The sequence below is a fragment of the Acomys minous genome, assembly GCF_964271855.1.
Source record: "Acomys minous genome assembly, chromosome: 17".
NCBI classification, from domain to species: Eukaryota; Metazoa; Chordata; class Mammalia; order Rodentia; family Muridae; genus Acomys; species Acomys minous.
In genome coordinates this window covers 21,321,723-21,349,265 of record NC_140500.1, presented here as the reverse complement: position 1 = coordinate 21,349,265, position 27,543 = coordinate 21,321,723, and the positions used below count along the sequence as shown (strand labels likewise).

Sequence of the window (27,543 nt, the reverse complement as noted above, 5' to 3'; positions counted from 1 at the left end):
TCGCTGTGAGTTCGAAGCCAGCCTGGTCTTCAAAGCGAGTCCAGGATAGCCAAGGCTACATAGAGAAACCCTGTCTCGAAAACAAAACAAAACAAAAGAAGGAAAAATGGATTCCACTTAGTTTTTGGAGGAGAGGTAAAAAAGAAAGGAGTAGGGCTGGAGAGAGATGGCTCAGTAGTTGGGAGAGCATACTGCTTTTCTAAGAGGGAACAAACCGGAAGCCATTTTGAAAAAAAAATTTGAGTTCCCAAGACCTCCCTGTATAACTGATATCCTGCTTGGCAGAAAGAGACAAATATATAGGCAACTGGCATCCTGTTTGGCAAGTTGGGACACGAATGCCAGGCAACTGGCCCCACCAGTTGAATAATCTCACCAATGGGTACAGGATCAGGAAGTCCTCTATCTCTAAATCCTGATTGGAGGAATAACTTGGCACAGATGTTTGTAGTTTTGGAGCTTAAAAACTCTGTAACATCCTGGCTCGCGGTCGCAGTTCAGCTCTCTAGTCTGTTCCGCAGCTCTGATTGATCAGTAGCGGCCTGAGTTCAATGAAAATTTTATCATCTGCTTAATACTAACATGTACTTTCAAAGACACAGTCAGCTCCCGAGTCTGTGCTGTTGTCCCTGACTGGTCAGTTTTTGCTGCCTAATTCAAACAAAGATGTTGCTTGGCTGGACTCTTGTGACTACTTGGGTTGTTTTTTTATTTTCGGACACCAACACTTTTGCAGTAGTGGGTTGGTTCCCAGTATTCACAAGTACTCAAAACCATCTGTAAATCAAATTCCAGGGGACTTGCCCTCTTCCGGCCTCCAAGGGCACCAGGCATGCAGTCAAAAACTTGTACCATAAAATAATATATTTTAAAAAATCTAAAAAACGAGAGAGAGAGAGGCGGGGAGAGAGAGAGAGAGTGAGAGAGAGAGAGAGAGAGAGAGAGAGAGAGAGAGAGAGAGAGAGAAGAGAGAGAGAGAGACAGAGAGAGAGAGACAGAGAGAGAGAGACAGAGAGAGAGACAGAGAGAGAGAGACAGAGAGAGACAGAGACAGAGAGAGAGAGAGAGAGAGAGAGAGAGAGAGAGACAGAGAGAGAGAGACAGAGAGAGAGAGACAGAGAGAGAGACAGAGAGAGAGAGACAGAGAGAGACAGAGACAGAGAGAGAGAGAGAGAGAGAGAGAGAGAGAGAGAGAGAGAGAAAAGGAGAGATTGATTTTTTAAAAAAGCCTCGAATGTCTAGTTAATTCAGGTTTCCGGGCAGAGTGAACTAAGTTGCTGTGGTAACCTAGAAAGAGCAGGTTTAGGGATGAAATTCAACTTCAATTTAGGGCAGACTATATTGAAGGAGATGAATGAAGCCTTTGTGGGCTTTACGGTTTCAGGGTGGCAGGGTGGCAGGGTGGCAGGGTGGCGGTCTGGCCAGGGCATCATGAATATTGCAAACACGACTGAACCGCCCCGGCCCGTAGGATTCCAGCGTCCAGGTCACCTGGGTTTCCTTCCGCCAAGGTGCTGTGGGCGGGAGCGGCAAGAGTGGCAGGAGCTTCCAGCTCAGCGATTGGTTGACGAGACCGCCCTCAGCGCCTAAACTGGACATTAAACAAGCTACAGTCATATTGGCCAGTGATGAGAGGAGAACTGTGATTGGTATAGGTGTATGGGCGGGGCTAGCAGGACCTACCCCGTGTGGATTGGACAAAACGAGTTTGACGTCATCCGAGAGGCGTGGTCATCTCTAATAAAGGCAAGAGTCTGCGCTGCACCTGCAGTGAGTTCCACCGCAGTTAGAGGTCCGGGTGGTCCGTTTGAGGCGGAGCTCGACGGTTCCGTCTGCTTCAGCCGCAGCGTCTCCTTTCCAGTCTCGCTGCATTCTCCAGAAAGGGGGACGGACCTCCACTTCCTCTTTCAGAAAAATGTGAGTTGATTCTGGTCTAGGGTCCTCGACACCTCTTTATCGACTCTTCCCCCGCAGTGTCCGACTCTGCGGGACGGAAAATGGCGCATTGCAGCAGCTGCGGCGACGCCGGGAACCACCGGCTCGCGCCGCCCCCAGACCGGGCCACCCCGGGATGCTGGCCAGCGCTCCATCCCGCACCAGCTGCAGCTGGCAATCCACGGCAGGGCGAGGGCGCGGGGGTCCCACGTTCATCGCACCTTCTCCTCTTGTCTTTGTACCGTGGAACCTCAAAGGGGAAAAAGTGGGGTGGGGGGAGGTATAGATTCAGACAGGGAACTCAGAGACCCTTTCTTGTTTGACTGAACCTGTCTCTTAAAGCGTCTGGGAAGACTTTTATAGGTGCACCTGTCCATTCGTGACTCGGTTTGCCCGCAGTCTCTGGGGGCTTGTGCTTGCCCCTCACCCAGAGTGTGATTTTGATGTAACCTGCCTCATGGCTGTGAGCAAAGCTGCAGTAGAAACTTACTTGCTAGTTCTGTAGCGTCTTGTGAGCTGCTCAGAGAGTCTCAGGGGACAGTGGTATGAGATCCTGATGCAGCCGTTTATGCTAAGGTGCTTTCCAGCGATCAAATCCTAGCCAAGACTAGAGGAGAAATAGGGAGAGCGGGGATTTCTTCGTTTTATCCAAAACGCGTAGTTTAGTGTTGAGCATCATTCCTTCCGAAGATATGTGGCTAGATAAAGTAAGAACTTCCTTCTAGGTTCCCATATACATAATGAGGGATTTTCTTTCCATTGCTGCCTGGACCTCTTGCTTGGTGCTAGGTGTATTTGTGTTCTCTCGTTCTCTGTCTGTCTTTTGTCGTTGTTTGGCTTTTCCAGACAAGGCATAAGGCTTCTCTTTGTAGCCCTGAGTGTCCCAGAACTCTATAGACCAGGCCAGCCTCAAACTCAGAGATCCACCTGCCCCTGCCTCCCAAGAGCTAGGATTAAAGGTGTGTACCACTATACTTGGCTTGTATAGTTTCTCTTGGGAAAAAAAAAAAAGGAGGGGTAGGATTTTTGTATTACATAAGGATTAGGTTATGTGGATAGGTTAGTGTGGACTGTTTTTACCTCCCAACAAGTAGTAAGTGATGTGAGCCCTCTAAAGCCTTTATAGTCCTTTCATCTTTTCTTTTTGAGTTCTATGGCTTTAATGTTCTGTGCATTTTTTTTTTACGAGCCCATAGATCCTAGCTGGGTTTTTTTTGGGGGGGGGGAGGATCTTTCCTTGCTGACTGGCTCCAGGTAGTTTCATGTGTGAGGACTGGAAGGAAGGAGACAAAGCATGGTGCCTAGCAGGGAATCACGAGGTCTCTGACCTTAATCTTGTCATTGGTGCCACCATCCTGGACTCCTTCCAACACTAGCTGCTACCAACTCATTGAAATCCCTGCCCTCAGCCTAGAACCGGATTGCTTAGCTAGCTCAGTAGCAGCGCAAGTCTTGTGGCTCCCATGGCTTTGCGTCTTCCTTTCCCCTCCCCTCCTCTGTGTCTAGGAAGGAAATGGGAAAGTGACCCTTTAAATGGAAGAGGCCTATAGGCTTCCTGAGGGCCATTACAGCTTGCCTAGAAGGATTCCTTGAGTTATGGACAAGGAGCTTGTAGATATTAATTCATTGTAATTAATCAAGGGATTTATTTTTTTGGCAACTTCTGATGGTTTAACTTCTACTGTAGTTATTCTTGGACTTATCTTGCAAAGATGTTTTGTAGAGTTTAAGAAATATCTGTTCTCAGCTGGGTGTGGTGCTGCACGCCTTTAATCCCAGCCCTCGGGAGGCAGAAACAGAGGCAGAAACAGAGGCAGAGGCAGAGGCAGGAGGATTGCTGTGAGTTCCAGGCCAGCCTGATATACAAAGCGAGTCCAGGATAGCCAAGGCTACACAGAGAAACCCTGTCTCGAAAAACCAAATATAAATATATTTATGTATGTATGTGTATATATATCTGTCCTCCATCAAACTTTAGATATCTCCCTTTATCTTGCTCTTGCGGCCCCCACCATGGCAGAAAAAAAAAATCTCCTCTGTAGGTTTGATTCTGGAGACTCATTAGCTGGTGAATGTCAGAGAGAAGTTTATCTTAAGGACCTCACAATTGCCATGCCCGTGGGCCCATACCTTTAACCCCCAGCAGGGGCAGATGGATCTGCGTTTCAGGCTAGCCTGGTCTTCATAGACAGTTCCATGACAGCAGTGGCTACATGAGATCTTATCACCCAACCAATCAAAACACGAAACAAAAACAAACCCACTCAGGATTATTCCCTTTTAAGGCCATGGGAACACTTTGCCTTTGGTGGTATTGGAAGAGAGACTGGTCCTCACATGCATAGTAGCATCGTTCAAGCTTTCTTTTCTGATGCAGGGGACTAGGAGAGTATCCTGAGACACTGCCAGGTCTGAAGAAGGGTGGGACCGAGTGTCTGTGCTGCACACACATGGAGGACTATTTCTAGCATATTTACTAATGGCCTGTGCTTTTGGAACAACTGATGTCACTGTTTTAGGTCCCAGAGTCCATTGAAATGAAACCTTTATCTCCTCTGCCAGAAACGACGTAAACAGCCCTGACTCGCTTCACCTATATAGACTTTGCTTTTGGTGCTTCTCCAAACTTTCTTTCAGCAGCTGTAGCATACCAATTACAGTGTGAAACGGAACGGCAGCCAGATCTGCCCCCTTCCCCCATAAGCAGGGGGGAAGTTCCATTGCCCTGATAGTTTAGGCTTTTCTACACATTCTTCTTCCCCTGAATTGGGCTGTCCCATTCTGTTTCATGTGAAAAGCTACTAATGGCTTGGCAAATTCCATTAAGGTCAAGGCTGGCATATTTGTCCTTATGGCCATTGTACTAGAGGACGTGCCTAAGTCTGCATCACAGGATAGCCTCAATCAAGGTCTCTTAATGGCACCGTGAGCCTCATCCAAGCATTAGGGGAGCTCCCCGTGCTTCGGATTGCAGAGGGGCTGAAATGCCTCCTCATTGCTTTCAGCCTTTGCTTTGGTAGCGTGAGGGGAGGACGCGCGGGATTCCTTTCTTGTCTCAGTTACTTTGTGTACCATTTGCTTCTCGCCACAGGTCTGCTCCAGCTCAGCCACCCGCTGAAGGGACAGAAGGGGGTGCCCCAGGTGGGGGTCCTCCTGGTCCACCTCCCAACACGACCAGTAACAGGCGACTACAGCAAACTCAGGCACAAGTGGAGGAGGTAGGCTTTCTAAACCAAGAGGCTCAGAAGCAGAAAGGATTGTCTTGGCTGTTCTCCTCTTTTTTTCTAGGGGGGAAGGCTGTGGCGGGCAAAGCATCCCTTGTATCTATAGGCCCTGGCTTGTGATCTCCCAGGCAGTGTTCACTTCCTCTGTCTCTAGGGGGCGTTAGTCTCAGCAGCTTTGTTTCTGCAACCCTCTCAGGTGGTGGACATCATGCGTGTGAACGTGGACAAGGTCCTGGAGAGGGACCAGAAGCTGTCAGAGCTGGATGACCGAGCTGATGCCTTGCAGGCGGGCGCGTCACAATTTGAGAGCAGTGCTGCCAAGCTAAAAAGGAAGTATTGGTGGAAAAACTGCAAGGTGAGTTTCCCTGCCCTCTCTGTTAGGAGGCAAGAAAACCGTTAGCGTCTCCTCTGCTTTCCTCTGAAATCTCGAAGCCTTGCTATGCGCTACCTGTGTTGGCCACTAGGGTAGGCTAGAGTATTCCGAACCACGGAGAAAGCTGTAAGTGGAGAGTGAAGAGCTTTTCCCCACCAGCACCTTCTGCAGAAATTCTCCTCTGCTCTTCCTCAGACCCCTGGCAGCAACACACTGGCTCAGTCAGTGTATTTAAATATCCACAACTTCTGTGAAGCCAGCAAACACTTTACAAAGTTTGCCTTCCTGTTAGAATTCCAAGAAAGAAAGAAAGAACAGGAAACAGGCCCTAAACAAAAAGAGGTTGCTGGTCCTACTTCTTTTTTTGTTTTGTTTTGTTTTTGTTTTTGTTTTTTTGAGACAGGGTCTCTCTGTATAGCCTTGGCTGTCCTGGGCTCACTTTGTAGACCAGGCTGGCCTCGAACTCACAGCGATCCACCTGCCTCTGTGCTGGGATTAAAGGCGTGCGCCACCACCTCCCGGCGCAGGTCCTACTTCTGAGGTCATGATCTGTGGGGAGCAGAGGTCTGTGGGTGACCTCCCATCTCTAGGCCTGGTTCCTTCCTTCCTCCCTAAGTGTGAGGGCTCATGCTCTGTCCGTGTTTCCTCAGATGATGATCATGCTGGGAGCCATCTGTGCCATCGTCGTGGTAGTTATTGTAAGTAAGTATCGCTGAGGCTGCTGATGGGGTGACGAGGTGGGAAGGTCCTGGAGTCTTCTCCCAGCCCTGCCTGCCTGCCTGCCTGGGGAGTGGGGCTGCCTGACCGAGGTACGGAGACTGCGGCTGTGGGATGGGAGGGAGGGAGGGCAAAGACAAGGAGACTCCTTGATGGCCAGGCCTCCCCACAGCAAAGACTTGTGGGGAGGTGGCCCCTTCTGCTGAGGAAGTGGGGTTGTGCTGTTTGTCACTGGCTTGGTTGGGGCTGGGGTACCTGTAAGTGAGAGACCTGAAGGTGCAGGAATGTGATGTAACTTGCCCTCTTGTTTTCTCCTGTCTCTTTTTTCTTCTCCATCTGGGACTTCCTGATTCCTGTGTCCAGTCTACTTTTTTACTTGAGAATGTGCCATCCCTTCTTGTTCTCCATCTCAACCCAAGCTCATGTCTCTTTCCCTCTGTTTGCTCTCTCACCAAACTCCTCCATCTACCTTTCTCCATTCTAACCCAGGCTTCTCCATCATCCATTCCTCCTTTTTTTTTTTTTTGGTTGCGTTCATCTGCACTCTCTTCCTCAACACTAGAAATGCTGCTCGTGGCACAGTCTTGAAGTCACTACCCAAAGAGCAATGGCTGGCACCTCCTCCTTACCCATTTATTGTGTACCCCAGAGCTTAAATGAGTTGTGGCCAAGGGAAGGAGGAGGCCGGGAATGGCAGAGGTGAAGTGTCTGAGGAGTTGGCATGGCTGAGGGGAGCAGAAGGGGATTTGTGTCCATAGTGCCTCCGAGAAAGGCTGGCCTGTGCCAGGAGGGGGGCAAGAATAGTTGGGAAGTAGTAGTGTGCTGCCTGCTTTGTATATATGTAATAGTTGGGAACTACTACCTGCTGACCTCATTTGGAACTTTCCCCCATACCACGCCTGTCTTGGGTCCCAAAGGTCTGTTGAAAGACCAACTTCGAATCCCTTTTAGAAAGTCGAACTTGTATTTTGTTACTGCTTACCTGTCAATCCGAGATTTTCTGTGTCTTTGGGGACCTTTCCAGCCTTTTACGTTGTTCTCTGTAGACCTAGAAAACAAATCCTTACTGATTATAAAAACAGCAGGAGATGCTTACTTTTTCCTAGAAACCGTCCCATGTGCTTCTGAGTGGGAGCTGCCCTCTCTTCATGTTATCCAGAGCACTTTTGTTGTTCACAAAAGCATTACCATGTTATTTCAGTGGATCAGTGGCTTTGACAGGAACAGGCTTTCAGGAGCATGCTTCCCCCCCCCCCCATTAATGGAAGTCTGCTACCTCCCTTGCCTGTTGATAAAGGAAAAGGAGAGTTAATTGGTGAGACTCCCAGGTTCCCACAGAACCCTTTCCTCCACACACCACCCCTGTGTTCTTGCCCGAGACAGGGATGAGGCAGGAGGGCCTTTACAAACTGAGAAAAGTCCAGCAACCTTCTCAGCTCAGTCTCGGCTAGGAGCGTGGCAGCCCGTGACAGGTGTGCTGTGCACCTGTGCATCTGCCGCTGTCTGCAGCCCTTCCTTCAGTCCCTTCCCTGGAGCCAGCCTTGCTCATCTGATTTCTGCATTGCCTCCTCTCTCTCACTCCCTTTGCATGCTTTGTGTGTGTAGACACTGGAACCCGAGGATGGGAGCTACTCTGTCGTGGCAGCTTCTGTTAGGCCTCATGATAGCACGCTGCATGGGACAAACCCAGGTGCCGGGGGTTGGGTGGGGGGGGGTGGGGGAGTGGGAGGGGAGGGCAGGTGGGAACAGGAAGCGGATGCTCTCAGACCTTCATTCCTTCTGTCCTCTGGTCCACAAGCAGGAGCAGGCGGGGGCCATGCTAGGCTGGGGTGCCCACTTTTCCACGCAGCAGCATTTCATTCCGCAGAACCATTCCTCCTTTCCCTTTGCCCATCTCCCACATTCCCTTCGTCCTGCCTCAGGGCAGGACTGAAGAGCTGGAAGAAAGCAGTCAGTGTGCCCTCCCAGCGTCCCCCGGAAGGTCTCCACTATCCTCTGGGCTTCTCTTTGCCTAATGCAGGGGGGTCACCGCTGGAGAAGAACCAACAGTGTCCTCGATGTGTCCCAAGCCTGGAGCAAATTTACCCTGTTGGCCCACCCAGCCGTAGCACGGGAATTATTTCCTGGGTTTTTGTCCCTGTGAGGCTTACCAGGTGTAGTTGGCTTTGTTCTTTTGGGGGTGTTAGCCCTTCTACTTTCTTTCTCACCCCACCCCAAGCCCTCTTCTATGTGTTCGCAGTCTCCTTTCCCTCCCACCACCCATGTGCATGAGCAAATCTACAACTAGACCCTGGGACTTTGCAGTCAGTGGAAGCCAAGCTCCCCACATCCCCTTCTTTGGTTTGCTATGAGATGATGTGGGGTTTCCATTGTGTCTGTCATTACCTCTCTGTCTTTTTCCTAACCCCGTCTCACAGTTTATGTGTAGTAGTTAAGAGTTCTTCCACCAAAGGCATGTGACACATTTACCGATTTCATGTATTCTCAACAAAGGCGAAAAATACAAATTCCTACCACATCAGTTGACTCGGTTGTTGTTTGGGTTGTGCTGGGGAGGGGGACAGGAAGGTGTTGTCCTGCGTTGGCTGTAGGCCAGAAAGGCTGACTTGTGTGTGTTCTTTGTTCTTCCTGGAGATTAAAGTCTCTCTGTTGGCAGAGGAAGTGGTCTGCGTTCTTACACTTCGTACCTGAGGCGGCCAGCGCTGGCAGGTGCTGGTGAGAGGAAGTGATGACAGGAAGTGGGGAGGGCACCTCGTGCTGGCGAACAGTTGCAGGCTTTCTCGGGGCTCTCCCAGTCACCCCAGCCGCTTGTCCTGCTCTAAGGGTTGATTGAGGCTTCCGGCCTGCACCTCCTCCAGTCTTCATCCTCACACATGGTTTGTTCCCCTCTTGTAGTTCTTCATTTCTCTTTGGGGTTTCAAGACAGGGTTTCTAGTGTGCACCATTGTACTTGTCTCATAAATGGATTCTCCATACTAAAGGTTTCTGAAATAGCAAGTTCTGTTTAAGATCTATTCATATTTATTTTGCGCATGTGAGTATTTGCCCACATATATGTATTTACATCACATGTATTCCTGGCAACCCAGAAGAGGGCATCAGATCCCATGGAGTTGGAATTGCACGTGGTTGTGAACCACCATATAGGTGCTAGGAAGCAAACCGAGGTCCTGTGCAAGAGCAGCCCGTGCTCTAACCACTGAACCATCTCTCCAGCCCCTCCCCACTCCCTTTAAGACATTGTTCTGTTCCTAACAATGTCTACAAAAAATGGCTTCTAAAACCAGATCTTGTTTTATTTTATTTTGTTCTGAGACAGGGTTTCTCTGTGTAGCCCTGCCTGTCTTAGACTCACTCTCTAGACCAGGTTGTCTTTGAACTCACAGAGATCTGCCTGCTTCTGCCTCTAAAGTGCTGGGAGTGAAAGCGTACACCACCATTCTCTGTTTCACTTTTTAAAAAATTATATTCAGGGCTAGAAAGTTGGCTGAGCAGTTAAGAGCACTTGTTGCTCTTGTAGAGTATCTGGGTTGGATTCGCAGCACGTACATGATAGCTCAAAACCATTCCCAGGGGATCTGGTGCTCCCTTCTGGTACCAGGCACATAGGTGGTGACATACATACATGCAGACAACACACTCAACACACATAAAATAATACATCTAAAGAGAAGAACTTCCAGAGGTTGTGTGACCCTTGCAGGCTTCTGCATGCATGTGGTGCACATATACACACTCAGGCACACACGCACACACACACACACACACACACACACACACCACACCACACCACACACACACACAAATATTTTTTAAAAGATACATTTTTTTTTTAATGTGTATACCTGTTTTTCCTGCATGTATGTCTGTGTACTACGTGCATGCCTGGTGTCCAAGGAGGCCAGAAGAGGGCGTTGGGTCTCCTAGTTACAGATGGTTGTGAGTTGCCATGTGCTGCTGGGAACCAAACCCAGGTCGTCTGGAAGAGCAATTAGTGCTCCTAACCACCGAGTCATCTCTCTAGCCTCCCCTGCCTTATTTTTTGATAATAGACCTTATAATCCAGTTTTTATATGCTGAGTTGCACTGTATCCACAAGACATTTCAGAGAAATGAGCACAAGAAGCCTGTCCTGCAGCTGAGGGAGTGTAGTCTAAGTCTCACAAACTCCTGGCAACTGTGCATACAGCAGTGGCGCTTAGCCCTGGCAGGCCTCTGTGGGCCTCTGCTTCATAGCTTGAAACTGCAAGTCGAAGCAGCTCGGAATGGGACCCCGGACCTTTGCCGGGACCAACCGGGGGAAAGAGAAGAAAGTAGAAAAGGTTGGCTCTGTAGACACAATGTGTTTTTATTTTGGCAAGGTTAGAGTTTGTGAGTGGTGGCCAGCCCATACCCTCTTTCCCCCTTTCACTTTATTTGCCCCCTTTTTCATTTCTTAGATTTCTTAACACCTCATGTCAAATATGGCCGTTGGTGTTAAGCCTCCACTCGGTAATCCTGTCCTCCCTCTCTTGTCGCCTCTGTTTTCATCAGCCCAGGGTTCTGTTCTCAACAGAGAAGGAAGGCAACACCTCACTCCCACATGTGGTGCCTCCTTCAGTTCCACACCTCAGCATAGACAGGGTCCTTCCGGTAGCTAGAACACGAGTATTCCACTCTTGGAGGCAGGAGAGTGGCTACCCAGAGTGCCTCATGGTCTTGGCGGACCTTGGTGAAGAAGGTGAGAGAAAATGGAATAAGATTGGTTTCAAGTGGGTAATTCCAGAAGCAGCTGTTGGGAGTACGGTAGAAACATCTGGGACTTGGCATTTTGGGCTTCATCTCTGGATTGGGTGGCAGGTACTTGGCTTATCTACAAACTCACCCTGCTGTCTCCGAAGTCCCAGATACAGCAGTGCCAAAAGGAAGAGAATGCTGGCAAAGATGACTCCAAAGGCTCTTTTCTGCTCTGTGGGTGAGAGTGAGCACAGAACCATGTGCTGAGGCCTCCTCCCCTAGGCTGAGGCTCCCCTTAGGCTGAGGCCTCCCTTCAGGAAGCAGACTCTGCAGTGGGTGCTTGTGAATCCTCACTGGAGGACCTGGGCCGGTGCACACAGCAGTCCCTGCATTTGTTCAAGGCTGTCAACTGTCTATGTCGCTCTTCTGCCTCTTCTTACACCAGGGCTTTGTCCTGAGACAGGGTCTCACTGACGTCCAAGCTAGCTTTGGATTTATAATCCTGCTGCAGCCTTCAAGTGCTGTGATTATGGACACTATACCCTCTTTTACCTTAGACACTGGAAAATGTTTTGCAGAAGAGATTGGGGTTATACTAGTGACAAACATCAGAGAGCTGGGGAAGAGTGTGAGCCAAAGCAAACCCTAAGTTTTGGGGAAGCTCAGAGTCTAGTGAGCAGCCAAATGAGATCTTAGGCTCTTGGATATTTTCATTTTGAGGTATATATCCTTTCCTGCTTAAAGTTGCAATATTCTATGGCCTTTGCGGTGAAACCCTAGTGTGTGGCACATTGAGATTATAGGGTGTTCAGCTTGCCTGCTGGCTGGTTTTTTTCTTTTACTGTTTATTGGCAGAGAACCCTGGGGAAACTGCTCAGCGTCTGCAAATCCTGGCTGACTCACCTGTAGGATGAGTGCCGGACGTGGTGACAGTGTCTGTAGTCCCAGCTCCTTGGGAGGCTGAGTAGGAGGGTTGCCTGGCAGGGGAGTTTGAGGCCAGCCTGAGTGGCAGTAAGGCCCATTTCCAAAACAAACAGGAGGTGCAATGTGGGAGAGCAGCCTTGAAGAGTTGCCTAAGTAGTTAAGAGCTCTTGCTCTTGCAGAGGACCCGGGTTCCATTCCCAGCAGCCACACGGTGGCTCACGACCACCTGTAACTCCAGTCTCAGGGGATCTGGTGTCTGCTTCTTGGCCTCCATGAGCACAGCATGTACACGGTGTGCTTATATCAGGCAAACCACTCAAGTACACAGAACATTAAAATCAGTGTAGGAAGCTGAGTTCAGAGTGGCTGGTGATGTTAATGTGCAGATGTGATTACCTTGAAATGTTGCCTCTCGGCCTTTCTCCCACATTCCCTTGGCCAAAGCCATGTTCCCTAAGTTCTCTGCAGGCTGCTGTACAATTTGATGTCACATGAGCTGAGCTGAGTCTTAAGGGCTCCTGTCTTGCTGAACTACCTAACCGGGCTCGAGCGTCTGTTCTGGGTCTTATTCCCTGCCTGCCTCCACCTGTCCCTCTAGCTGTTCCAAGCTCCGTCACCCCTGATCTCCAGCCCCAGCTTATTATTTGGAGGCTGGGGATTCACAGCGGTGGAGGCTGCCACTCTGGGAGAGGGAAAGTCGGGAGTGTGAAGAAGGTGGAACTGAGGAAAGTGTGTGGGCGTCAACACGAGGCCACAGGTGACATGGAAGGAGGAGTCCAAACTCCAGTGTGGAGGAGAAGGACACTCCCGGTACCTGTGTGTGGGGATATCCTCATGCTGACTCTGCGGGGCTCCTCCAGGGAGATGTGGGTAACTTGGCAAATGTAAGTGGCACCGGAGGGGCCAGGCTCCACTGTCACGGTGGAAGAGATGCTGTAGGTTCCCATCATGCTTTGCCTGAGGCCAGAGAACGAGGCACCAGAGACTTGGGCTGGAATTCCACCCAGCTCCTCCCGAAGCCATGTCACCACCACATCCATAGGGTAATAGCCAGCCACGCTGCAGATGAGGGAAGGCGGCAGGTCTTTGTTTGCCAAGTTCAGTTGTACTTTGGGGGGAGCTGGAGAAAGAATGAGTGAGGAATAGGTTATGGAGGCAGGCGAGGGCCCTGAAACATCTGGGGAGTGAAGGCAGGCGGTGGGAACAGAAACTTCCCAGCATTTCAAGGAGTTAGGGTCAGGACTCTTACCTGGATGCAGGTCATACCAGGAGCTTTAAAGTCAATGACAGGCCAGCTTGCCTTTTTTTTTTTTTTTTAAAATAGAGCTTTGGAATTCAACAAATACAAATACTAGCAAGGGCTGTACCACCACCGAGCCACACCCCCTGCCCCTTGATCTGCTCCTCATCACCTCTGCAAGCCAGTGGTTGCTCATTGTGATCAGAGCTGCTCCTTCTGCCTGTCCCTGATTGGCTGCTGCCCCCTCAGGAAATGTTGGGAGCACAGCATGAAGGTTCTTGTGCCCACAGAGCTCCAGGGAAACCGGGAATGTTAAGCATGCAGGACTGTCTTTGTAGTGGGAAAGGTATTAAAAAACAAACAAACAAAAAACACCTGTTCTTCCATCCAGAAAGTTGGAAACAGGAAGTGATCAGTAGCCCAGTGATTTGTGTTTTCTGTTGGGCCAGGCCATATGGAGCTCCTACAACCAGGACTGGAGGTGGCCACTACTTTAAATGACCCTTACATTATCTGTATGGCCAGCGGCTCCCCCAAGCTTCCCAAACCGGGACTAGAGGTGGCTAATAGCCCAAATGACCTCTATACTGTCTGTATGACTGAGACTAGCCCAGAGCCTTCCCTAGGCCCTAAAGCTGGTAGAGGGAGCCTCTCTCTAGAACCCATCTTCTGGGAAGAAATGACACTACCCTGAGATGAGTTTTGACGTAATTACAGGGGATTATATTATACCAGGAAACTCCCCCCAATTATATTGTGTTTAAGCGTGTTGGGAACAGACTGCCTGATCAGACCCCCCAAGTCTGATTGAGGGTGACAAGAGTTTTTATTCTCACCTCTTTGTGGTTTGCTTTTCTGCCTGGATGCCTGCAGGGTCCCCTCAAGGAAGTGGTTCAGAGGACTGAAATTACAGATGGCCAGCCAGGGCGGTATGGTTCTGGGCTGGTCATTTATCTTGGTGCTCAGTGGGGGCTCCCTCATCTGATGCTACCTGTGCCTCCAGGATGAAGCTGGAGCTTGGGTTGTGGAGATGACTTTCAGGAAATTCCCTCTAGCTTTGGGTGCTAGGCTGGAGAACACGCCCCCAGGCGCCCCCCTCTCCCTTCTCCCCAGAATAAGCAAGGCCCGGCCTCACCTAAGATGTTAAGTAGGATGATCTGTTGAGCTTGGTACAGAGAGGTAGTGACCTGGCAGATGTAGCTCCCCTCATCCTTTAGGCTGAGGTTGGGTAAGGTAAGGGAGGCATCCCCAGCCGCAAGTAGCTGCTCAGGCTCCAGCGAGGCACCCGTGCGCAGAGCCTGCACCTGCCCTGTCTTCCAGCTGTACACCAGCTGGCCGCTGCCTTTATGCTGCAGCCGCCACTCCACGCCAGTGAGGTCCAGGCCTGGTGCTGTGGAGAAACTGCAGTGCAGAGAGACAGAGGACCCCAGGAGATGATTCACGGCCTGGGTCTCTGATGTCACCTGGAACTCCACTGTAGAGAGAAAAAAGGATGACTCACGCCCTGTGCCTTCCTTGAGGTCCCCTGCCTGGCCTCTGAGCTGGGACAGACAGCTTCTACCGATTGAGTTCATTTCCTGTCCAATGGAGTCACACATAAATGGGGCTCTGCAAGGGCAGCATGGCACATGTGAGTGTGAACTCAGGGCTCTGCTGCTTCAGTCTCCCCAGTGTTAGGATTGCAGGTGTGTACAGACACACCCAGGTTTACTACTCAACTCTACTTTCCATGAATAAAACCCTACTGAGGTGTGTATGCACTGGCCCCTTGTTACTATGAGTAAAGCACCCCAGCCTTGATATGCTTCTGGGATCATTGGTGCTTGTGAAGCGAATGGCCTTGACTTCCGGGTGTAAGCTGTAACTGTACATGGGGACATTTGGGGGTGAAGTACCTACAGCCCAGTCAGTTCAAGGGGAGATTATGTCTGTTTTAGTGGAGAGGGGGGAAGTACGACGATCAATGAAATAGGTCAAGGCTGTGTTATGTAACGTTTGTAGGTTTGAATAATCTCAGAAAGGAAGAAGCCCTAAGCCACACAAGGCCTGAGGTAGATGCTGGACATCTTTTGTGATGTGTCAGGGCACGTTTAGGTAGGGCTTTAGAGCCAGTGGGTGTAGAGTACATGCCTGTACTGTCAGCCACTCAGGGGCTTGACAGGATCACAAGTTCAAGGCCTGCCTGGGCACTGTGGTGAGACCCCCCCCCCCACTGGACTCTCCACATGCCTGTCATGTTCTCAATCTTTTGTACCTGGTAGGAGGTGCTAAGTGGGAGGGGACAAAGACTTGGGGTTCACTAGTAGGAGGCACTGAGCAAATCCTGTCTCCCCATGTGCTGCTGTAATTGCTGAAAAGCACCAGACCAGCCTCAATTTTCACTGGGAGGAAACAAACGTGTGTGGCTGAGTAAGATAGCAGTAACAACACGTGTATACAGAGTAACCTCACGTGTCGCTTCCCCATGACAGCCCAGTGAAATAAAAACCATCTCTATTTTGGAGAAAATACCTGATGATTTTTATTTTTTGACCCTTCCCCTCTTCTTGAGTCAGGACATTTTAGAAAGAAAAGATGAAGGTCTGTGAGGTACCCTAGGAGGACCTACAAGTTAGATTATAGACTTTGTTTCCTTCCTTTTATCCCATCTCTCACCACCACCCAAAACAAACAAAAACAGAAACAAAACCTTGGGGCTACTGAGATGGCATAGTGGGTACAGGTGCTTGCTGCCAAGCCTGGTGAACTAGTTCAGTCTCTGGAACCCACGTAGTAGAAGGAAAGAACCAACTCCTGCAATCTGTCCTCTGATCTTCACCTGTGTGCTGTGGCATGTGTACGTGCACATACACACACACACACACACACACACACACACACACACACACACACACTAATAAAAAAATTTTAAAACTCTTGTGCCACTGCTTTTATTGTCTCACCTTCAGTCCTCACAGTACCCTGGGGGCTCATGGGTAGGTTCAGCGTAGGGTGCCAGACAGCTCCAGGGTCAGCATCTCTGAGAGTCTTCATCACCATGGAGACACTGGGGCCCCCTTGAGAGACCTGTATGTTGATGATGAACCAATCTGCTTCCTCAGAAGTGGCCTCTTGTGTGGCCTGGAGGAAATACTGGGAGATCTCACAGGTCACCACCTTCCCACTGCAGTCAGCATGGAGCAAAGCCTCCGCCTGGGGAATCTGTACCAAGTCCACTGTGGAGAAGGTGGCACAGAGAAGTGATGCTGGCTGGGCACCGCTGGGCAGCTGGGATGAGGGTGTGGCTAGACAGGACTGGGAACTGGGCTGTCCCTGTGGGGGAAGCCTAGGATGACACAAAGCTTTTACCTGAGGCCTCGAAGATAATAAGTGAACCATCTTCGGCTGCTGCGCTTCCTTGGAAATCTGTGATGCCTTCCAGGGAGCCATCGTCCAGCACTGGCACCTGCTTCAGCACAAGCAAGGCCTTCTCTCTGTCCCCACTGCTGGCAAAGGCCCCTCGGTGCCTGTCTTTTGTCACCAAGAAGCAGTCTAGGACTATGTCTGTGGCCTGCCACTGGCTTTCTGCTGTGAGGGGCTCTGCAGAGAAAGTGATATGAGTACCCCCTTTTCTCCTCGCTTGCTTCCCACCCCTCCCCCAACCATGGCCGCATCACCAGGTGGGTTGCCTTCTGGGTCCTGCTGTGTTGATGTTATTACATCATGTATAAACCAGCTGCTGGGAAGGCACCTGCTACCCAGGCAGCTACTCAGGTAATCATCCTAAGTTCTGATCTGTCCTGTTTACAGCCAGAGGATTATGCTTTCATATTTCTACATTCCAAATGTGGGATGCAAGGAAATGTCTTGAAAGGAATTCCCAGTAAAAACAAAACCAAGGACAAGTACTGCCATGGGGGAGAGGGGCTGGGGCACTTTCTGCTCCTAGGGACGTTGACAGCCATTTTCTCATTTCCTAACCTGTCCAGAGTCCTCTGCTTTCTGCTATTGCTGTGGCCCTTAGCCTCCCCTACCAGGAGTCACCTCCCAAGTGATGCCTTAACCTGGGGAGCCTGTTCCTCTTCTTCAGCCCACAGGGCAGCGCCTTCTCTCATGAAATGGCGACACCCTGCCCCTTCCACAGAGGAAGCCTCTCTACTCTTTTGAGTTCTCAGTCGTAACCCCTCACCAAATTAGTTCCTCCTGTTGGGCCTAGAGGACAAGTGGAAGCTGCTGCTCTTGTGGGTAGGTGGCTCCCTGGGGCTCCATTAGCTCAGTGCCCCAGCCCCGCCCCCCACCCGCCAGATCACCGCACTCACCAGTCCCTGCCGCCCCAGAGAGAGCCAAACTGAACAGCAGACACCAGCTGAGCTCCGAGCCCATGGGGTTGCTCTCGGGCTCTCCCTTGCTGGAGATCCCCTGCAGCCGAGGAGAGGGTTCTGTGAGCACCTTCCTTGCACTGGTCTCTTCTCTAGTCCGCTTCTCTTTCACTTTCACTTCAACTGCCTATGTCGCCTGGGGCCATTGGCAGCAGCAGCCAGAACCCCCGTTTGCCTGTCCGTCTCCCTTCTGTCCATCCCGCACCCAGGAAATCCCCAGGTGGTTTAAAAACCTGAAATTAGCACATGGTTTCTTTTCCCATCAGCCTTAACTATGAGAAAGCGAGAGGGGCTGGAGCCAGGGGATCAGGTTTCCCAGAAGTCTGGGCCCTTCTTCCCTTGCAGTCCCTGTGAAGTCCTGTTGGTCTGCTTTGGTGACAACTCCCTATTCAGATTCATAACTGCACGGGTGAGATGGGGTGTGGCCGGCTTGTGGGACTGGAGGAAGCTGGAGAGCCACAATATGGAGTCTCACTTTAAATGTGTGTGTGTGTGTGTGTGTGTGTGTGTGTGTGTGTGTGTGTGTGTGTTAGACATGTGCGTGGGGGTGGGTTATGCCTAGCCATGCCTGTGTGTGGAGGGTGAGGACACTGCGTGTCTTGAGCTATTACTCCACCTTACCCTTCTGAGACAGGGTCTCTCTCTGAACCTGGAGTTGTTTGGTGGCCAACAAATACCAGTGACTCAGGGCCACATTGGAGCTATTGTTGTTTTATAAATTGTTTTTGTTTTACTTGTTTATTTGGTTTTTTCGATACAGGGTCTCTCTGTGCTATCCTTGGCTGTCCTGGACTCACTTTGTAGACCAGGCTGGCCTCAAATGTTCTGCCTATCTCTGCCTCCCAAGTGCTGGGATTAAAGGCATGTGCCACAATGCCCGGCCTTGTTGTTTTTCTTATGTGCGTGCTGGGTATTTGAAGCTAACACTCCCCCATCGTGCCCTCTTCCTCTTCCTCCTCTTTTTTTCCTCCTAATTTTGTAGGAAGGGAAATAGCACATGGAGCTAGCGTCCCTGGGCCATAAGGTCTGGCTATAGTTTCAATGCTTACCTACATTGAGAGACGATGACAGTGTGTATAGAACTAGAAAAATGAATTTATTTACAGTTTTAGCTTAAACTGAGAGAAAGTCTCCATTTTGCTCACAGCAGTGTCACAACTTACAGAGAAAATGAAACAAAAGCCAGGATGTCTGTGTGGCATTAGATAGTGTCTCTTGCGGCACCAAGGCTCCTTCTGGGTGGCCCGTTAAAATGTTTTAAAAATTTATTTTTAATCATGTGTATGTGTGTATACCAAGTGTCTGTGGGTAACAGAGTTACAGGTGGTTTGGATCCATCTGAGGGTGTTGGGAATCGAACTCTGGAAGAACAACATGTGCTCCTCACGGCTGAGCCATCTCTCCAGTCCTTGGTGGGCCATTTTCACCCTCGGCGTGTAATTTTGCCAGCTGTAGGGCTTCATTTAGAGGAAGTATGTTTTACGTCGAGAGTCTGAGCCTCCCCAAGCTTGCTGGACCACACACTGGGGATTCCGTTCTTGTCGCCGTCAGTCTCAGAAGGGCAGCTTGTGGAGTGTAGTCAGGGAAAGACCCCCTCATCACAATGTTAGGGGAGCAGGCCACCACCCGGATCTCCCCTGGACTCTATGGTGCCTCAGTGGAAAGGGCCCCACCCAGCACCAGGCTCAAGGGTAGGAAGCAGGCTCAGGCTTCCGGTAGTGTTCCTGGATGGGGACTGCACTGCCCTCCTCCTCCCTGGGGCAGCTGTAAGGACAGAGCTCTTCGGGTTCTGCCTGGCCGTCTGTGAAGAGAATCAGCCAAGTCTTGGTCAGCAGTGGGGAGAAGTGAGGTGAAGGTGAGAAGAGGATAGCCGGGTCAGGGGGCGGGGGGAGGGGGAGGGGCGGCGGTGGGAAGGACGTGTAAAGAGTGAGAGTAGGTGGGTGAGGGTGGGATGGGGGGACTTAGGTGGGTAGCAGAGCTGACGGTGAGCTGGGGGCAGGAGGGGGAGCCTGTCTCTTACTTGGTCCATGATTTCTTCTTTGATGGAAGAACAAGATTCCACCCAGAACGAAGACAAGGAACACGCTGGAGAAGGTCACAAAAATGTGGACGCAGCCTGAGCCGCACAGGGGTCTTTGCGCTGCAACAGGCAGGGGCACCGAGAGGCTTTGGAGGAGGGCTGAAGCCTGGACCCTCTGTCCAGCCTGTCCCTTGCTTCTGCTCAACAAACCTCCCCCCCCCCACTCTGTCTTTCTCCTCTGTGCATAGTGAATGCATGTGTGTGAGGCAGAGTCCCAGTTATTCTGTGAGACGGGGGTCCTCTGACCTGGGTAGGTCAGCTAAGCTGGCTCTGAATGTTAGGGTTACAGATGCCTGCTGTCATACCCAGCCTCTTTTTCTGTGGATGCTGCGCATCATGCTCGCCCTTTTATCTGCTGAAGTTTCTCCCCAGCTCTATAAACATATCCCTCGCCCCATGCTTAGGGGTTTCCCTTGCTTAGGGGCTGTCCTCTTTCCTCTGTGATTTCTCCTTGGGGTGGGGGTGAGGGAGAAAACTCACATTGTGGCCAGTGGGTATAGACAGTTGAGTGAGTAAGCTGCCTTAAGTCAGCTGCAGTCCTGGCCTCAAGCTTCTCTGGAAGGGACAGACAGAATGCATCACAGCAGGAAACCTCCCCAGAATGCACTGGGCTGAAAGCCTGTGATTCCGCAGGAGTGAGACAGAGGGAAAGCAAGCTGACCCAGAACCTAGCTGGGAGTGAGTGCAGAGTGGGCAGTGCTGGGTAGGCTGGCTGCCTTCCCGCCCCCTGCCCCCAACGCCGAGACTGGATGAGGAGCAGCCTGCTACTTACCTGTGGCATTGGGTGAGTTGATGGGGTTCGGGGCTGGGCTCAGGGCCTCAGATGGCTGTCTGGTCTGTGTAGGGCTTAGAGGACGATTACAGTCTGTACATTCCTGGTCCCTGCACTGCCAGCCCTTGGAGCAGGTGCACTCGGTATTGGAAGTGACCGTGCAATTGCGAACGCGATGACCTTGGGAGAGAGGAGAGAGTCAGGAGAAACAGGGCGCAGCAGATCTTTAGAGACCCGAGGTGTCTACTTGGCCCTGAGCCTCACCTGAGAGCCACTCAGAGGATGTGGATGTTTTCCCACTGCCATCGCCTTACCTGTTTCCCCTCCCTGACCCTCCCTCACTGCCACCTGCTACCTTGCTATTGTTTTTTAAGAAGAACGGGGGACAGGAAATTCACAGGCTCAGAAACTGAAAGTAAAAGATTGTATAATTTTCTTTCCTACTCACTGCTACTTGAAAGTTTTTTTTTTTTTAAACTGGCATATCATATACTTCTGTAGAAATGTTCACATTAAGGACAAAGCTTAGCCAGGCATGGTGGCGCATGCCTTTAATCCCAGCCCTCACTCTGTGAGTTCGAGTATACATAGTGAATCCAGGGTAGCCAAGGCTACCCAGAGAAACTGTCTCGAAACCCCTCCCCCAAAACACAAAAAAACAAAATAAGGCAAAAAAAAAAAAAAAAAAAAAGAAAAAAAAGAAAGAAAAGAAAAAGAACAAAGCTTAAGATTCAGTATAAGAGGCGGAGTGATGGCTCAGTAGTAAAGGTCCCTGATGCCAAACCTGAAAACCTGAGTGCAATCCTTGTTGAAAGAAGAGAACTGACTCCTACAAGCTGTCCTCTTACTTCCACCAGGACACCATGGCAGGCATATATTCCTCCCACACACAAACAAACAAATAAACAAATATACTTTAAAAGTTAAAAAAAATAAAAGCTGCCAGGTATGGTGGCACACACTTTTCTTCCCAGCACTTGGGAGGTAGAGCCAGAAGGATCTCTATGAGTCTGGGTCCAGCTCTGTGTGAGTTCCAGGATAACCTGGGCTACATAGTGATCTTCTGTCTCAAAAAATTAACAAAAAATACAGCAGCATAGTAAGAAACAGTACATATAAATTATAATAAATAAATAAATCTTAAAAAAAAGAAAGTCCCATAACCAACACTGTCTTCTTTCAGTAACTAAGCTTTCACAACATGGTCATTGCCTTGACTTCTGCCACCATAAAGTAACTATGCCCCTATCTGTGCTATGTGAGTGGAATCATTTAGTGGGACCTCAGTTTTGTCTGGCTTCTTTTACTTAACGAACCTAACTTTTTTACTTAATTTACATTTTCTTTTAGTTACTTTGTGAATTTTAGCTATTTTCTTGGCTGTAATTGCAGGTCATTCTTTCTCATGGCTGTATAATATTCCATTTACGTATCCATCTGATCAGCTGCCAGAGGACATTTGAGGAATCTCCAGTTTTTAGCCATTAAGAATAGTGTGTCTAAGCCGGGCGTGGTGGCGCACGCCTTTAATCCCAGCACTTGGGAGACAGAGGCGGGCGGATCGCTGTGAGTTTGAGGCCAGCCTGGTCTACAAAGTGAGTCCAGGACAGCCCAAGCTAACACAGAGAGACCCTGTCTCGAAAAACCAAAAAAAAAAAAAAAAATAAAAAAAATAGCGTGTCTATGACGCATGGTATGTTTTTAATGTTGCCAGAGACTAACTTGAGTGTAGGCATCATTTGCACTTAAGATAGACAGTTTAACCTAGAGTAGGGGCCAATGCTGGGAGCAGCCCATCAGTTATACCAGGCGACAGGGTGCTGTGCTGTGCTGTGCTTACAGGTTGTTGGGGTTGAAGGGGAGCGTGACTCCGTGAAAGGCAACAATGTCTGGACGTGGGACACATTCCTGGGAGCTCAGGTGGCTCTAGGAGCCCTACAGGTAGAAGAGGGCTGCAGAACGAGTATCTGGCAGAGACCTGAATCAACTATAACAGTTTTCTTTTCTTTTCTTTTTTTTTTTCTTTTCAGTTTTTTGAGACAGAGGGTTTCTCTGTGTAGCCTTGGCTGTCCTGGACTCACTTTGTAGACCAGGCTGGCCTCGAACTCACAGTGATCCGCCTGCCTCTGCCTCCCGAGTGCTGGGATTAAAGGCGCACGCCACCACCGCCCGGCTAACAGTTTTCTTTTGCCTAGGCTGAGTCTGAAGGCAAAAGTGAAGGAGCCAGCCTGACACTTAGTGAAGGGGTTGAGGGCAGACTGGGTGTTTAGCAGATGGCCTTTTGATAAGGCCACAGAGTGAGGCAGGAAGCTTTGGTTAAGAAATACCCAGCCATGTGGAGGCTGCTGCCAGTCTTATCCTAAGTGTTTATGTTGCTTTGCTGGGTGTGTGCTGGCACATGCCTTTAATCCCAGAATTTAGGAGACAGATGAATCTCTAGGAAGAGGCTAGTTTGGTCTATGTAGTGTTCCAGGCCAGCCAGGGCTGCATAGAAAAACCTTACCTCAAAACAAAGAAATAAACGAACTACAACCAGTGTTGCTTTTATTATGACTTTGTTCTCCTTGGTGTAAAAAAGTGTGGAATGAGCCGGGCGTGGTGGCGCACGCCTGTAATCCCAGCACTTGGGAGGCAGAAGCAGGAGGATCGCTGCGAGTTCGAGGCCAGCCTGGTCTACAAAGCGACTCCAGGACAGCCAAGGCTAACACAGAGAGACTTTGTCTCAAAAAACAAAACAAAACAAAAAAAGTAAGTGTGGAATGTTTCATGAATCTGTGTGTTATGCATGTTAATCTTTCTTGTATCTTTTGAGTTTCAGTGTTTGTGCCACCAGACGTGAGCCCGTGACCAGTGCCCCTACATGCTGTGCTGAGGATGGCGCCCAGTCCACTGAGATGCGAGATGGATCTCTTTGATGGGTTCTCAGTGGGGGAACTTTTGTTGTTGTTACTGTTTGAGACGAGGTTTCTTTATGTAGCCCTGGCTATCCTGGAACGTGCTCTGTAGACCAGGCTGGCCTTGAACTCAGAGATTCTCACAGCAATCCGCCTGCCTCTGCCTCGGAGTGCTGGGATTAAAGAAGTGTACCACCATGCCTGGCCCCATTTTTTTTTTTTTAAGACAATGTCTCTCTGTGTAGCCTTGGCTGTCCTGGACTTGCTTTCTGGATCAGGCTGGCCTCAAATTTACAGTGATTCACCTGCCTCTGTCTCCTGAGTGCTGGGATTACAGGCATGCGCCACTACACCTGGCTGTTTGTTTAAAAAAAAAAAGAATATAATATTAAAAGACAACTTATTAGCTAGACACAGTGGCACACACCTTTAATCCCAGCACTTGGGAGGCAGAGGCAGGTGGATTGCTGTGAGTTCAAGGTCAGCCTGGTCTACAAAGTGAGTCCAAGATAGTCAAGACTACACAGAGAAACCTTGTCTCAAAGCAACAACAACCCCCCCCCAAAGACAACTTAATCAAACCACACAGTTAAGTTATAACTGTCTTCCTAAAAGTGTCTTGTTGGATATATGGGAAAATATATATTGTATGTTTTTTGAGACAGGGTTTCTCTTTGTAGACCAAGCCTGGCCTTGAACTTATAGATCTACCTGCCTCTGCCTTCCAATTGTTAAGATTAAAGGCATAGGCTACCATGCCCAGCCTTACTTATATGAAGCTTCCCCCCCCCTCAAGACCAGGTTTCTCTGTGTAGCTTTGGCTGTCCTGGACTCACTTTGTAGACCAGGCTGGCCTTGAACTCACAGTGATCAGCCTGCCTCTGTCTCCCAAATGCTGGGATTAAAGGTGTGCGCCACCAACGCCCGGCTGTATATGAAGCTTTTAACCCTTGGGAAAATAGCTCAATTTGGTTTAGGCACAGTGTAGTACTTCCGCAGGAATCATCTGAAAGCCCCCAGGCAAGGCTTTTGTTGTCAGGCATTTGCCTCAGTGTAACCATCAGATGGTTGTGTTAACTTGTTAGAATTCACCAGCCAGTTGCCTCAACTTTCCAGAACACATTCTCTATTAGTGTTGTTAAATTAATTTCTAGCTGGGCGTGGTGGTGCGCACCTTTAATCCCAGCACTCCAGAGACAGAGGCAGGTGGATCTCTGTGAGTTTGAGGCCAGTCTGGTCTACAAAGCACGTTCAGGAAAGCCAAAGCTACACAGAGAAATCCTGTCTTGAAAAACCAACCAACCAAACAACAAACAAACAAAAACAAAAACAAACCAAAATACCAAATCAATTTAGGCTTCTCACAGTTTTTTGTTAACAGCAATTGAAGAGTGTTATACACACACACACACACACACACACACACACACACACACACACACACAAGTGTCTTGCCGGCAACTGTTATTTCAAAGGGGCCTCTTCAAAGTGTGCTATTCTAGTGTCTGATAGCACAGGCGTCCTGAATCCCTAGCAAAGGTAGGGGAGGGAATGACAGCAGAGTTTGAAAACAGAGCTGCAGATATCCTACTTCTTCGTTTGCAAAAAGCAGAAATTTATAAATTAAGAGAAAGGACAGATCTATTTGCTTTTTCCCCCAAAAGGCTTCTGTGCAAAAAGGTTGCTGTACCCTGGCCTCTGGTTATCCCCCAACTCCAAATTCTGAGCAGCCAACCTGCAAATTTACACTGGGAACACAGACCCTTCACTGGCTGGGAGTCGCTTTTCTGAAGCCTGGGTTTCTGGAATTGCCATACCCCCCCCCACCTCCTAAAATCTGATAAAGATAAACACGTTTCATTGTTTGTGTGTCGTCATGCACGCATAGGACCTCAGGGGACAACTTGCATGCTGATTCTTTCCTTCTACCATGTGGCCAGGAATGAACTCACATTGCCGGGGCTTGGAGGTGGCAAGTACCTTTATCTACTAAGCCATCTCGTTGGTTCCCCACCTTTTTTTTTTTTTAAGACAAGGTCTTGACTTCTGTGATCAAGCAATCCTCCTGCCTCAGCCCACCTTTTAGTTGTGCTTATGGACATATGCGATTGTAGCAGGCCCCATCACTCTTTCTTTTTGTCCTCCCAATCTTATCTACAGAGTCCTCCTTACCACCCTCCAGTTCTGCATCTCTCCCACGAAATATTAGATAGCATCCCCCCACATGCCCTGCCCAAGGCACACTGCATTTAAGCACTGGTCCCCGCTTCCCATGAGCCTTGAAGCAGCTGACACTCTCTGGCTCCGACTCTTTTGGCTTCTCCACAGCCAGTCTTGCAGCCCCAGCCTCTCTCTGTGTTACCTTTTGTACCCCTCGCCCCCTTACCAGAGTTACAATGCCTGCAGTTCTCACAGTGTGGCCGGTGGTGGTAGTTTGGGGAGAAGGAGATGCCTGGGGTACATGGATCGCACTGAGTGGCTGTTCCGTCTTGGCTACAGTCCTTCACTAAGAATGTTCCTGTGAGCAGAATCAGGGTCCAGAATCAAACTCCAGGCTCTGCAGCTGCCACACTTCGCTTGAGCTCAGCCTTACCTTACCCCCATGCACCCCCTTTCACCTTAAACAGCATCCCCCACCTCCTACCGAAGCCCACTCTTACCTGGCTCACACATCTGGCAGCACAGTCCTCCCTGAGTCCGGTAGTGTCTATCTGGGCAGATATTGGGGGCTGCGGTAGCTGAGAGCCCTATCAAGGTCCCCAGCATGCAGAGCCAGTAAGGAGGTGGCCATGTCATGGCTCCTGTCCTGGGAGATCTTTTCTGAGCCCCAGCTATTGGTGTGGAGTCACTGGAGGCTCCTCTGTACAGCAGCCTCCACTTGGGTGGTAAACCAACCTCCGATGGCAGTTGTGGCTGTTTTGGTTTTTTTTTTCTCTCTCTCTCTCACACACACAGCAGCCTCCACCCCCTTCTCTTTTCCGCACCTTGGAGAGACTATGAAGGGGCAAACCCAGCCCTGCTGCTCTTCACAGACACGTGCCCTCCTCGGGCACCGCTCTCGCTAATGAAGCCAGTGTCTAACCTGTCTACACATGCTGTTTTTCCGGGACAGGATACTGCCTGTCCTGTTCACAGGCTGGACACCAGATGCCCTCATCTGTCCCTGGCATGTCTCCTCTCTCATTCTTTTCAGAGATGACCAGTTTGAAGAAGGAAAGGAGCCAGATTACTTCTGAAGCTCTTAGGGTCAGATTAGTTTTAGGATCATGACATTTTCAGATTCTTCATAAAACTAGCACCACAGAGCACTCTATTGGAGCTGGGGTAACACAACTGACAACAGTATTGGGAGACGGTCTTATATATCCCAAGGGAGCCTTAAACTTGCTTTGTAGCTGGGGATGACTTTGAACTTCTGACCTTTCTGCCTTCATCTCCTGAGTGCTGTTTGTGTTGCTAAAGGGGTGTGCCACTGTGCCACTGTTGCTGGTGTTACAGGGGTGTGCCACTGTGCCACTGTTGCCATGCCAGGTTTATGTGATGCTGAGGATTGAACCCAAGACTTTTTGCATCCTGGGAAAACACTACCATCTGAGCTATGCCCTCAGCCTCAGATGCAGCACACATGCAGCAAAGCTACTGCATGTACAGAGGAGAGGAGTCATGACAAACAGCCTTGCGTAACTCAGGTTTGGTTTTCTTTCTTTCCTTTTTTTCCTTCTTTATTTTTGAGACAGGGTTTCTCTGTATAGCCCTGGCTGTCCTGGACTCCCTTTGTAGACCAGGCTGGCCTTGAACTCACAGAGATCCACCTGCCTCTGCCTCCTGAGTGCTGGGATTAAACGTGTGTGCCACCACCCCTGGCCAGGTTTGGGTTTCTGGCCACAGAAGCTCTTCCAGCATTGCTTATAATTAGTGGCCAAGAGTTAGACCTTGTCTCCTGTGTTCCTTTCTGTGCTGTAAGATCACCTGCAGTCTCCTTTAATCCTTGTGTGTGTGTGTAGGTGTGTGTGCAGGTAGTATTGTGTATGTGGATGCACAGTGTGGAGGTCAGAGGACAGCCTTGATTTTATTCCTCAGATGCATCTCTTCTTCTTGTTGTTGTTGTTCTTCTTGTTCTTCTTCCTCTTCTTGTTCTTGTTCTTCTTCTTCTCCTCTTTCCCCCTTCCTCCCCCTCCTCCCCCTCTTCCTCCTCCTTGCTGTTTTGAAACAGTATCTCTCACTGGCCTGGAAGTTGCCTACTAGAGGAGGCTGGCTAAGCAACAAACCCAGGGATCCTCCTGTTTCCACTCCTCCAGCACTGAGATGAA

General features: G+C 49.8%; 3 protein-coding genes and 1 long non-coding RNA gene across 9 annotated transcripts; 2 read left to right on the top strand and 2 right to left on the bottom strand.

Annotated features, from left to right (window-relative positions):
- The first annotated feature begins 1,755 nt into the window (after positions 1 to 1,755).
- VAMP1 (vesicle associated membrane protein 1) lies at positions 1,756 to 8,767 on the top strand. The gene is made up of 5 exons (XM_084766339.1): positions 1,756 to 1,917; positions 5,027 to 5,153; positions 5,356 to 5,514; positions 6,183 to 6,234; positions 6,613 to 8,767. Coding segments are annotated over exons 1-5 (357 nt in total). The 5' UTR covers positions 1,756 to 1,915; the 3' UTR covers positions 6,630 to 8,767.
- Positions 8,039 to 17,878, bottom strand: TAPBPL (TAP binding protein like). Of its 4 annotated transcripts, XR_014776265.1 has the most exons (8): positions 17,428 to 17,841; positions 16,478 to 16,708; positions 16,072 to 16,344; positions 14,265 to 14,603; positions 12,704 to 13,009; positions 11,114 to 11,197; positions 10,095 to 10,956; positions 8,039 to 9,234 (listed from the first exon to the last, which is right to left on the bottom strand). XR_014776265.1 is itself a non-coding variant. In XM_084766334.1 (7 exons), the coding sequence occupies exons 1-7, from the start codon at positions 17,489 to 17,491 to the stop codon at positions 10,940 to 10,942; spliced, it is 1,314 nt and encodes a 437-aa protein (XP_084622460.1). In that variant the 5' UTR covers positions 17,492 to 17,841; the 3' UTR covers positions 8,039 to 10,939. The 4 variants fall into 4 exon arrangements, 3 of the variants coding, with proteins under 3 accessions (XP_084622460.1, XP_084622461.1, XP_084622459.1); XM_084766334.1 differs by having other exon boundaries at positions 8,039 to 10,956; XM_084766335.1 differs by lacking the exon at positions 11,114 to 11,197 and having other exon boundaries at positions 8,039 to 10,956; positions 17,428 to 17,842.
- A 686-nt stretch (positions 17,879 to 18,564) lies between these two features.
- CD27 (CD27 molecule) lies at positions 18,565 to 26,581 on the bottom strand. Of its 2 annotated transcripts, XM_084766337.1 has the most exons (6): positions 25,894 to 26,576; positions 25,620 to 25,751; positions 20,340 to 20,519; positions 20,048 to 20,122; positions 19,508 to 19,627; positions 18,565 to 19,288 (listed from the first exon to the last, which is right to left on the bottom strand). In XM_084766337.1, the coding sequence occupies exons 1-6, from the start codon at positions 26,027 to 26,029 to the stop codon at positions 19,173 to 19,175; spliced, it is 759 nt and encodes a 252-aa protein (XP_084622463.1). In that variant the 5' UTR covers positions 26,030 to 26,576; the 3' UTR covers positions 18,565 to 19,172. The 2 variants fall into 2 exon arrangements, with proteins under 2 accessions (XP_084622463.1, XP_084622464.1); XM_084766338.1 differs by lacking the exon at positions 20,048 to 20,122 and having other exon boundaries at positions 25,894 to 26,581.
- LOC311588575 lies at positions 20,131 to 23,431 on the top strand. 2 transcript variants are annotated; one of them, XR_014776266.1, is made up of 2 exons: positions 20,131 to 20,351; positions 23,158 to 23,431. It is a non-coding gene; the product is annotated as an uncharacterized lncRNA (long non-coding RNA). The 2 variants fall into 2 exon arrangements; XR_014776267.1 differs by having other exon boundaries at positions 23,152 to 23,431.
- Positions 26,582 to 27,543: the final 962 nt, after the last annotated feature.